Genomic DNA, 12,905 nt, shown 5'->3' with positions numbered 1-12,905 from the left:
CGAAGAGCTGAAGGGTCGCGAGCGGAAGTTACGCAAAGCTCACGCCGTCTCAACGATCGCGAGATAGTACTGGAGGTGGGGCTGTTCCCGCCCCCGAGGGGGCGGAGCTTTTCTAGTCAATTCGAGCAGCCGAGGAAGGGAGTTGCGGGTTCCTGTGGGACGGTGGGGCGTGAGGCGGTGGTCGCAGTTTATGGGAGAACTTGCCTTTATAGCACCCTCTACCGAGAACAGAAGCCACGAATCTAGCATCCCCGTTGACAATTGTATCTCCTGCCTATTCCCAACCTTACACAAAACCAAACACACAAATAAACCGTGTACACAGAAGGAAGGTGGCCACCCTCCTAGGTCACTGAGGTTTCAGGTTCCCTCTCTTTTGGGCGGCGCAGAGCTGGTTGCCTCTGCAACGGAGGGTCCTGGGGCTTTGCTATTCTAGGCTGCACCAGTCTTAATCAGGTCTTTAATTTCCGTTTAATGAACTGCCTTCAAACATCCGGTTAAACCCCGCTGGACTCTGTTACAGTAAAGGCATTTGAACTAATACAATAAACTCAGAATCTCTCTGGTGTTTGCGTAATTTATCTTAGACGGTGGAAACTAGGGTTTATTCTCTTCCAAGCCATTCCTCAAATGTTTGAACGTAGTTTAAGCAAATAGGCTATAAGCACAACCTCTTAGTAAGATTTCAGGCAGGGGTTGGTGCACTCTCATAGTTTTTCCCAGGCAAAAGAAGATGGTGATGCAGTCAGTTTTATCAGTACACCTCTCCTCAAATTTGTATTTCCCCTTCCCAGTTTCTGGTGCCTTTCCAATGTTTGAGTTATCTTGAATGGTGTCTTCATGTCCTACCTATTACTACTACAAATATCTACGGAGTATTGTACTTTTATTACACTAATAATTATAGAAACAATTTAGATTAGGACCATAGAACTTGTCTTGGGATAATGCTTTGTAACAGGGATGATATATAACACTCCTGTGTTCTACACATTCATTATAATTAAGCTCCATGAGTGCAGGTTTTGTTTTGATCTGTTTTATTTATTACTGTATCTATTTTCATGACCTAGAATAGTGCCTGGTACATATACTCGATAAATATTTGTTTAAATGAAGTAATATTCTGGTACCTTACCTGAATTATCTCATGTCTTCCTTACCATAGCAATGTGAGAGAGGTACTATTATCTTCATTATCTTGCAAACACTAAAACTGAAGCATAGGACTGTCAAGTAACTTTTTCAAGGTCACCCAGCTATTAAATGGCAGAGTAGGAATTTAACCCTGAGTCCGAGTTGAGCCCGACCACTTAATCAAATAGCTTGCTTTTTGTGTGTGTGTGTGTAATATTCGGTTATTTTTTTATATTTACTGGTCAGATTCTAACACTAAACATACTATACTCAGTATTTATTATGTCAATTTTTTCCTTCAGTAAGCCCGTAGAGCACAGTTAGATAACACTAAGCCTACCTTAGATGCAGAGCGGGAGTTTCAGAGAATTGAAGTGACTTGATTAAGGTCACACAGGAAGTGGAAGAGCCTAACCGTGTAGCCCATCTGTAGGGTTCAGGAAGGCCACACCCTTAACCTGATGCTACAGTGCCTCCCTAAGGCAGTCAGCCAGCAAACTCTATCCATTGCACCTTGTAAATATCCAAACGCATCACCTCCTTTTGGGATAGGCTGGTTCCTGGGACCCTTTACCAGAGTGTTTACACCTGGACAAACATTGTCTCCTCCAGCAACAGACTACAAAGAAACCATAAGGGACTAAAAATAACTGCACCCATGTGTAGTTAAGACAATTATGAACAATAAGATACAAAAAAGGCCACAAACCCACTGCCATTCCTTAGGTGTTGGGACATACTTTAAATGTGAATGAGCTGAGACTTACCTACTTTTCACTTGCTGAGTGTAATTCTTATGCTTAAATGCAAGGCTTTTGTTTTTGTTTCTTTTAACATGCTATATAGCATGTAAATGTAAAATGACTTCATCTGTGGCTGAATTAAAGAACCAGCCACACATGCCAATACTGAAGTAAAAATAGGCTGGGTTGGACTTACTGAGATAGTATGCCTATATACTGTATTGGAGCAATATATTTTCAAATACAATCTTTGCTTTACAATTTAACCCCCTGCATAACGGGCTGCTCCATTTTATTTAAAATTAAGTTAACCAGTAAAACTCAGTTAAATTTTAAAAATATATCCTCCAAAGCACTCAGATGATGTGTAAATGAAATGGCTTTACAGTCTTGGAGACAAATTCAGGTGATGAAAAAATAGTTCACGCAATTTTCATTGTAGTAATTTCTTCACAGTCTTAAGCTACATGTGTCTGTGGGGGTGGTTTTTATCCTTTTCTATAGCTTCCATTACATGGGCTGATGAATCTCAACTTCCTCTCTGGAGCCCAGACCTTATCCCTGACTTTCAGAGCCATATACCCAGTGGTACATCTATCTACATATAGATGCCCCAACAGGTGGGCAATTCAAACAATTTGAATTTTGTGTTCAAAATTGACTGCTTCACCTCTGCATACTTCCTCCCCTCTCCTCCCCCTCTTCCTGTCTCCCACTCCACTCTTACAGCCTTACCTCTGCTGTTTACTATATCAGCCAGTGGCATCACCACTACTCATTTAGTTGCCCAAGCCAGAAACAGGAATAGTCTTTACTTTTCCATCTCTTTCATTTCCTACATGCAACAATCACTTCTGCCTCTCAACTGTCCCTTACATTTGTGTGTCTCTTCTTTCCAATAGTTAACACCTTGGTTGAGGTCACCTCCCAACCAGATTATAGCCATAGTAATGGTCTCCAGCCTTCCAACATTGACTTGTCCAGTTCCGTCTCTACATTGTGGTCAGCGTGATGAGGGCAAATCTGAGGATGTAACCCCCGAGCGTAAATCCTTCAGTGGATCCCTCTTATCCCTAAGGATAAAATTCCAAACTCCTACAAGAAGGTTTACAAGGACCTTTGACTTGACCCTTGTTAAACTCCTTAGTCTTCCATCCCTTTAGCTTCCGTCTTCAGCTCAGTTTTTCTACTGAATTGTGTCATCCTGAGTGCAATTATAGAGTTCTGGCCTCAGGGACAAATAAGACATTGGTATGGAACCAGTACAGAATCTATCTGGATGTCATTTAAATGAGTTGTGACTACTCAGTGAGGAAAGAATATGGGGAAAAATGCAAAATTTCAAGCAGGCCAGTACAAGATTGCTGAAGGGCATTAACCATGATTCCCGAGTACAGATGTCCCCTGCATATCAGGCAAAAGAACTGCTTAGGATCTAGTTTGAATCTGGTTTAACAAAGCCAATCCTTTATGAAGGCTGTGGATTTGGAGACCCCTAAAGTTATAGAGACTGACAAATGGTTCTGAACATGTCTCTGTGACTAGAGTAGATTCTTCCCAGAAGTATGAAGCCCATAGGATACAGCTCTGAGTTAGAGATTTTTAACCATTAAGCACATGGTGAATTGGCAATCCAGTCATTTCAGCTTGCCTAAGGCTTTAAAATCTGCTTCTCTCAGTATCCAAGTGTATCTACAGGACTGGGAAGGTTTAGAATTAAATATGTGGATATTATATTAAAGCCCAAAGTAATAACTTTGTGTCACATTTATGTCTTGTAATTATTGGGACAATCTATATATATTTGGTCTTAAAGAATTTGTAAGTTTTAAAAAATTGGACTATTGTAGAATCTGACCAATTAGCCATACAATTCTACTTTAAACTATAGAAATAGTTTTAAACTTGTAAAGCTGAAAAGTATAAAACTATTTTTCCATTTGTAAATAATACTGAAATGTTTAAGAAAATCTGATTTACTACATTTATAATGTATTTGAAAGTGTTGTTAAAATGCTTATTATAATCACATTTGGGCATTTAAAATGCTTAAAAGAAAATAAAATCTTAAGTTTATATATGCTGTTTAAGACTTTAATGAAACTGCAATGTCAATGTCTGGAGAAGATATTTGAACCCTTCCTAGAAGGACAGGTGGGATGTTAAGAAAGACGAGAAATCCAGTTGCCAGGAATGGTGTAAATAAAGTTGTAATGTTGCATATTGTATTGGAGGATAAATTAGTTTCATTTAATTTGGCTCAAGTAAGGAATAAATAAAAGGAGAGCAATCTGAAACTGTGGTCTATGGTGAACCTGCAGAAGATTTTGAGGGCTAGGTTAAAGCACTTGGGAGGTATTCAGTAGGCAGTGGGGAGTCACTGGAAAATTCTGAGTAGGAATAATATGAGTTGTGTTCTAGGAAGAATAATGTTGTAGCAGGATTTAGAATGGATTGGTTGGGGAAGACTCAGGGGTAATGACCAAGATTTCAAAGGAATCAGAGCCTGAACTAAAGAGGTAACAAATTTAAACTGACTGAGAAGAAATAATTTATAGCTTAAATTTGAAATGTTGAGTACGCCTACAAGAACAATTACAGGCAAATTCTTACCTGTGTTGAGTACTCCCTACACCAGATTGTCTGAGCTGGGCCAACCACGGGTAAAAGTCTAGGCGGAGGGTATAGCTCAGTGGTAGGGTGTGTGCTTAGCATGCATGAGGTCCTGGGTTCAGTCCCCAGTATCTCCATTAAATAAATAAATAAACAAACCTAATTACCTCCCCCCCTCCAAGGTCAAAAGTTTATCCAGAAACACATCCTTAGATCAAGAAATGCTGAAAATGCCAGCCCTCTCCTCCCTAGGGTGCTTATCAAATTATGAAAATCTACAGCATTTTTCCCCCTTAAAACCCCTAGCAATGGCATAGCTGAATCACGTTGCTATGCACCTAAAACTCACACATTATAAATGAACTATATACTTCATTAAAAAATGGTTTTAAAAAATCCCTAGAAATGGTACCATTTTTAGCAGAAGAGCAAAAAAAAAAAAAAAAAAACTTTTACACAAACTTTACATTCTTAACCTTCCTTTAGAGCTTTATGTGTTCTATTAGTGTCCACTTTTTACAGGGCAGAGTTCAAAACTCATACACCGAACAGGGACTTAGGTCGTCTGTGGACGGCAACGTTGGTGGCAGCAACTCCATGCCGTGTTGGAGTTGAGGTTCTGCAAAGAGTTTAATCAAATTTAATAAAGTTTAATAAATCTGATGCCGTCAAAGCACTGCAGAAGAAAAAATGGTCCATTACTTACCTGCACTGGGTTTTGGAAAGTAGTATTTCAATGTAGATCCTGGTTTAGTGTAAGAAAAAGTGGAAAGTACTTTTTTAACTACCACACCTACCCTGGAGATATACCGCTAATCTTTAATAGCATACTTGGGGCCAATTTTAAACCAACTCTAATTTTTTGGTCCCAATCTTCTCTCTCATACGTCTTCTGTCTAGGAAAATGGTGCACAAATCACTCTTCAACTTCCCTTTCACACCTTTGCCCTCATCCTGGAGTTGAGGGAGGCTAATTTACAACTTGTAACTATTGTTGAAAAACATGAAAAGTATATTCCAATTCTTTTTCTGGTCAAAAATGTGTTCCCAAGCTCTCTCCTTGCTTGTAATACACTGAATAGTAGGCATAATGAGGAATTTTGTTTATTTTGTATATTAGAAACTCTGAAGGGACTATCTTTTATGTTTATACATTATAATGTCAATGAAAACATCAATATCAAATGTCCTCAGATATAAAAAGACACCAAGTTTTAAAAATATACTGTAAGTTGCTGTTTCAGGCAGCGATTCTTAGATATTTTACACGAAAAGTACAAACCGCAAGGCCTTACATACAAAAAAATTGTCTAAGTTAGGTAGAGTTGAAATAACAGGAAATTAGAAAAGCTCTCTTATTCTTGCTTTAAAGGTGAGGACTCTTTGAGTTTTTAACTTAAAAATACTGAGCACTGTCTGAATACAATAGAAATTGGAACAAACTAAAGCTGGGGATATTTCCCAATGATTTTATTGAGGTAACTTTTCCCAATTTTATACATATATGCATTTATATATACTTCAGAAAGCTAAACAATGTTCTAAGGCACTTGGATTTGTGCACAGCAAAGTATCCTACAATACAACTAAATAGAGCATATTTTTGCTTTTTAAATAACACAAACACCAATATGGAATAAAAAAGATAATACATAGTCTTTCTTTCAGGTTACAATAGTGGAATTACATATACATACGTGTGTATACTTGTAGATATTTATACCCACATACTATAATACAGTACAGGTCTAAGAACAACAAAAAAAGAGAAACCGTCGTGTTAATCGGTATATAGTTCCAGTTATTTACAGTCACAGATATGACACCTGTATAATATGTAGGATTAGATCACTCACTGGAAATCAGGAATCATTCAGTCTGATCGTGAGCACAGCTTACCATTCTTAATTACTTTCACCAAAGCTTGAAATAACAAAAGAATGCATATAGTTCTTTATTTAAAAATTATACAAAAAAGTGACAAAGTTTGAGTTTTTAGTAGGTACTAAATCTGGTGAAATTGGTGCAGAATGTTTTGAACCAATTGGCACATTCCTAACCCGCAGAAGAAAAATTTGAAAAAATAAAAGGAAAAATTAGTGCCTGTATTTTAAGTGATGAAAGTGGTTTGACCTCAGATTCAGTCAGATCGTTTTTGAACACTCAGTAGCATTGCCATGGTGACTTCTCCTTGTGGAGGCTCGGTCAGCAATGTACACAGTCAAACTGGAACAAAACATCCAGTAAGGGAAAAGCCCCCTAAATTGGCAAGTGGCACAAATATTATTGGCATTTTAATATACCACAAAATTAACCTGCAGGTGGAGTGGCATTCTGCCTCATTTACTCCCTTCAAATCATTCTTTAAAAAAACAAACTGGTATTTAAAAGAATTCTTAAGCACCATCTAAAAGTTTACAATATAACCACCTTCATCAACTCTGAGTTGCTCTGCTTCAAGAGACATATTTAGAAATTTTAATATTGAAAACAATTATAGTGGTTAACTTAATTCAATCAATTAGCTACAATTCATCCAAATAATTTCAAGACATATTTGTCACTCAGTTTTGGTGACAAAAATGTTACAAGGAAAGTATGTTTATTATTGTTAGTATAGTTTAATAATGTTTCATCTAGGTAAAACTTCATCTTGTTTTGTGTATGATCATGGCTGATGTATGAACAATATGCACGCAATCCACAGTTTACCCACGTTTCCTTCATAATTTAGTATTCACAAATCTTAGAAAAGTTGAACTGCATGAGTATTCATGCAGGGGGAATTCAAGTATTGGCATGTGGATTAATTGCTTCTTTAATAGGATAAACGATTGGTTGGTTGGGATCTCCCAGGATGTAGCTCACCAGGTGAAATCTAATGGTAATTTTCGTAGACCATCAGTTTTGTTTATGTGGATTGCTAGCTGTCCAGTTTGTGGTTAAGCCATGCAATGGTCCTCATGACACTGACAAGGATTGTGACGAACAGTGTAGTTCTGAGGTAAAATTGTGAGGCAAAAGAAAAAAAAAAAGTTTGTTTCATGTGAAATCTTTTAAGTAATATGGGGACCAACCAAGTGACCATGGAACCCCCAACACTCCCCAGTAACCTCCTCCATGGAGAGCTGGCAAATTAAAACTGCATCAAAGCAGAAGGCTAGAAAAATGAAGGGAGAAGAAACTACTCAGGGCCCAAAGGAATGCAAGGCAGTCAAGATGACGTTTTGAGACAGACACTTTATCCCCGTGTCCTCAAAGGGCAGTAGACAGTGATACTAAAGAGAGGTGGTACCACCCTCCTGGAAGGGCATTCAATTATGGGGGAGGGCTTTTTACTTTCAGTATTTACAATGACTGGGCATACTGCTGGCATTTAGTCTGCAGGGGCCTGGGATATTAAACATCTTGTGATGTGTGGGACACTTCTGTACAACAAAGAACAGCCTAGCTCTGAAAGCCAACAGCACCCCCACTGAGAAACATTGATGGAGTGCTTTTGCTCACATGCGCAGCCATGCTACCAATGTGACAAGCTAAATGACATTTTTTGTGCAGTAAATCCTAGCATAGGTAAAAATGACCCTTGCCTACAGGGTTGGATTTCAGTGGGAATTGCTGCTATTATAGGATTCTCCTTTTTTTTTTTTTTTTGCCAGAAATTTTACAGAGGCTACAATAGGATTTCTTAATTTGGGATGACCCTGTCTTTGAAAAAGTGTAAGTGGGCTATTTTTTGGTTGTTTTCTAGAAATGCTCATGGTATGTTGTGTTTCCATAAAGAGCCTAAGCTTAATGATTACAGAAAGTCAACGGCAAGTGAAAAGGAGAGTGGTTTGTCCCGACGCCCTTTGGTCACTGACAAATTCCAGTAGAGCCTCAGGCTGCTCTTTGGAAATTTGGGTTTCAAATATCTGGAGATGTGCTTTCTCTCAGGAAGACGATCCTATTAATTGGATGATTGCTCTTGCTGTTGCAAGCCCCTCTAGGACACATTTCAGCTCTACAATTTCTCTCTGCCTTGTCGACTAAAACAATGTGATAATACACTCAAATACCCAGCGGTGGAAGATTAGCCATTTTCAAGTGGCCAAGGGAAAACTTTGTAAATGAATTGCATCTTAGTGGTTCCTTAGTGCTCATAACATTCTCTAGTGATGTGAAGAAATCAATTCTTGTCTCAAAGCGTATGCTTTCACTAGTAAGGTTAGGCCTAATAATATGACTGGCTCGAGGAATGTTTAAGCCACCATACGGATGCAGTGACATCAGTTTATGTACCTTGTACCAGCTTGATTCCATCTCATCTCACTCTGTGAAATGTGGGGCTGGGACCACTTAAAGAAATAATGACATTTTTGAAGAGCTTTCACTGTCTAAACATGGAGATACTATTATGTGGTAGACAAGTCTGCTTTTTGCTACAGTATTATTTGTCAAAGTCGTGTCTGATTCTATGAAGTATAAATACAATGCCTATTGTGTGTTAAAATGCGGTACAGGTTAGGAGATGCAATGTTAATGCAGATTGTTCTTTAAGTGTAAGCTACTGTATTTTTTTTTTTTTAAGTGCCAATGCAGCACCAAATTGACTGCAGGTTGTAAAACCTGAATTATGGGTTTGAAGGACTTCTCTCTCATTTTCAGTATTTGATGATTTTTGAAGGGTATATTCAATACCTCTACTCCCTTAAGTAGCTTTTCATTTACATTTCAGAACTTTCTACTATCAGAATATATTTACTAATGTAAGAGAAGCATAATTGATTGTATGCTAACAAACGATATGAAAATGAAACCAGAAAGTCAGTTTCTCTGGGTAAATCAGATGGATGAGTGTGCTTTTTCTCCATTGAAAACAGCTGTTCAAATACCCCCACTAGTTCTCTGAGTATTACAGATTTCATTTAAATAATTTTAGGAATTAATATAAAGATAAGCTAATTGAACAACAAAAAATGCAAGACATTTCACACACATAGGAAATTATCAGGCAGAAATTAATGCTAGTCACCAGAGAACTAGTTTGGTCAGACTGATCGGTAGTGACCATGAAGATGCTGATAAAGCTTATGGTATCGTTACTACCATATGGTTAATGTTCTTCTCCATTTAAAAAAAGATGGAAGTGGCCACTTTGGTTTTTACAATCCGTCCAGTTCTTTCCTGTCTGAGACCTTTCCGGGGATGGATTTGTTTTCTTCCTTCATCATACCCTGGGGACTCAGGAAAACCCACTTACTTCTACGTCAGCCTAACGTCACACCTTAAATAGGGAAAAGCTTGCTGGTGTGCTACGACAATCCAGTTCACGTACACATTTTTATAGAGCCGCAGCTTATTGGCTGGATTGCAGAAATGCTGGCATTAGGCAGAGACATAATTCTATGGAGGGTAGTCCACATGTCTGCATCCTTTTAGGGCTGCCGGGAAAGAGACCTCGAGGTGGGCTGCCGCAGTGGATATGCAGTGTTTCTGCCTTTTAAAATCAGCTATTAAAACAGAGCTTCATTCTGCAGCTAAAATATAGCTTAGCTCATAATCCTTCCATTGCTTCTGCAGCTTTTTTGTTAAAGACTCATTCTAATAACATAATCAGTGGTTCGAATTCTTAAATATTAGACTAGTAGTGGTTACTATTTTTGACTTTTAAACTTCTCTCTTTTAAACTTTTCCCTAAGCATGTTAATCAGTAGAAGAAGAAGTATGGTTAGCTCATGAATCTGACATGTCATACAAAGAAAACAATATTGAGGGACCAGAGTCTCATTTTGTACTGGGTGCATCTCATTGTAGGGAAGAAAAAAATGTATCACACGTACCACTAGTGGGAAAAAAATTGTTCCTTTTATCAACCAAATTGAGGCTTTCTATGACATGTAACTTGAATGATAAAATTGTGATAAATGTCTTATGTTTGCCATTTTTATAGAGGCCTTGTGATTAGAAATCAAAACAATGATCAAACATTATAAGCACAGAAAATTAAAATAACATTATATTCCTTGGTATTTTTCCCGAGATACTAAAATGACAATAAAACAGTATCAGTAAGGAAAAACATGACTTCAGCAAAAAATTGAAACACAGTTATTGTCTGTGGCTGGATTTAAACACTATGAAATGGACAAAACTTTAGCCAGAGAAAGACACATGGGAATGAAGAAAAAATTTTTTCAAAGTAAAAATATGTCTTAATTCTATCAATGAAATGACAATAGTGCAGAATTCTAGGTTCACTTTATCTATGCACAGAGCTGAGCACAGCGAGAGGGGCAGCAATGCTGGCCACTTTCTTAGTTATAAAATGGTCCTGGTTTTTGTAAAAAGCTAACTGGGACTACATTTTTTTTTAAGCAAAATCATCCAATTTTAAGTGGTTTTTAAGAAAATATAAACTAACAATAAGATCCAAATTTATCCACCAGATCAACTGCTTTTTGGTTGAAATCGAAAATTACAGTTTTCCATGTAACGAACTAGAATCATTTCAAAAAATCCCAGACCAAACTCTGAGAATAAAATAAAGTCTTTTTAGGTCTGGTCTTGTTATACATCTCATGTGTTTTTAATAAAAGGGGCACAAAACAATTGTGAAAGAACAACTAAATGCAAGGCAGTATTTACATACGGTCATATGCACTTGGGAGCAGAAGCCATGCTAAGCCCCGTGACTCCATGGAAAATAGCAAGATGGCAATAGAGGGTTTCTTAATGTAAACAATACTGACTGTAGGCTCATAGGGAAACCTTTCATAACTGTAATCTCACTGATTCTTCTGCACCAGAAGTCAATGCTATAGATTTATGGATGCAATCTGCAGGCTCTTAAAAATACCAAATGAGGTTTTCCTCACTTACAACCTAGCTGAAATTTTGTGTTAAGTCTTTGGGTGACTAATTTTTCTTATCCATGTGCTTTTTTTTTTTTTTTAAATAGCAGCAACCCAACTTAATGCAGCATGGAAAATAAGTAGTTTTTTCCATTCCCACTCAGCACTAACTGCTGGCAGAACACTTGCATTTTGCTTAAGTTTTAACTTTGGATTCAGACTTTTTAAAAAGGTGCCATGATTGTTGATATTTTTTTCCTTAGATCAAGTATGACTGTTTCAACTTAGGAGATATTCAAGCTAGGGAAAGACCAAAAGATTTACTTCTAAAGCTTGCTACAGATGTATAGGGTCTCATCACATCTGACTTTATTCCCAGTCCTGTTATCCTTGTGGAAGGCTGTATTAAAAAATATTTAAAAAAAAAATCAAGTGTGTATAGCTATGCTATTTAAAGCATGCAACAAAATTTGGGTAAGCATGCTTATTAAGAGTCAGTAAAAGCCTCTTGCATTTAAGAAAAAGATGCATGAAAATGCTCAGACTTATTTCTGGCAACTGGATTCACTGGCACAACAAAAAAATAATGGTACTGCACTGTACCAATATAATGGTGAATCAGGAATATTCCTCCAGGATTAGGTCTCTAAGAAATCCACATTGGGTGATTAGATTCCCAAATTCCTTAATAAGTTCTCAACTACCAAAAGCCTACTTCAAAAATACATTTATGCTTCAATTTTCTCTTTTCATTAACATAATGAAATATTTCTCTTTTCTTTCTGATTTTCAACTCCTATCCCTTTCCAGTGCCCAGAAACTCTGTTCTCCGTTCTTCGTTAACCCGCACCGTAAAAATTTGGCTTTCTGGCAACAGGGAACCAGTGATTGTCTTCTGCTCATCTTCTCTGATTAAAACTCCTGATGAAGAATAACTGGTGCAACCAAGGTGTCCCTTACCATCGATACACGTGCTGGACAGCAGGGTCCACCCTTCCCTTTGCTTGTCGGCCCCACGTGGGCTGCACAGGGTGGGAGCACTTTCCACACGCCTCCTTCACCACAAGTTAAACGGAAACACACACATTCAAATCCCAGTGCAATATCAGGTTTTCAGGAAGCGAGGCTTCCCACAAAGACGATCAGTCTGTTTCCATAGAGTCTCACACTTCGTTATGGACGATGAAACCTGAAATAAAGAACAGCAACTCTGTGATGTGGTAGAGAAACACACACTGCATTCAGTTAAGTGAATAAGGTACAGTAATGTTTATGATCAAAGGCAGCTCCAGTGTCCCCAGCCGAATGACGGTTCTGAATTACTGACATAACAGAATACTGTTATAAATGTTATGTGGGACAGCAGAGACAACCCCCACGCAAAAGATGCTGGTTACATCGTCCATGATACAGTGCAATCAATACACAAAACATCACTATTCTTGAGGGTCATGTTCCGACCTGTATTGAGCAGAGCAAGATGTTTCATAAAGGACTTGGTTACACCAGGTTTGTCATTTTAATAGGAAAACATCATCAGTTATCATTTCATTAGCTTCAGCCACTCATCACTTCCCAG

At 37.9% G+C, this 12,905-nt stretch overlaps 1 protein-coding gene across 7 annotated transcripts in view; it reads right to left on the bottom strand.

Moving 5' to 3' along the window:
* Nucleotides 1-5,942: 5,942 nt before the first annotated feature.
* Nucleotides 5,943-12,905, bottom strand: part of PHACTR2 (phosphatase and actin regulator 2) — a 240,555-nt gene continuing 233,592 nt past the window's right edge. For all 7 annotated transcript variants that reach the window (XM_032485064.1, XM_032485065.1, XM_032485058.1 and 4 more), the window contains one exon: nt 5,943-12,515. In XM_032485064.1, the coding sequence (XP_032340955.1) occupies nt 12,500-12,515 (16 nt within the window). In that variant the 3' untranslated portion in view covers nt 5,943-12,499. The remainder of the gene's footprint in view (nt 12,516-12,905) is intronic.

The sequence above is a fragment of the Camelus ferus genome, chromosome 8, assembly GCF_009834535.1.
Source record: "Camelus ferus isolate YT-003-E chromosome 8, BCGSAC_Cfer_1.0, whole genome shotgun sequence".
NCBI lineage: Eukaryota > Metazoa > Chordata > Mammalia > Artiodactyla > Camelidae > Camelus > Camelus ferus.
This window is presented reverse-complemented; position numbering and strand designations above follow the sequence as displayed.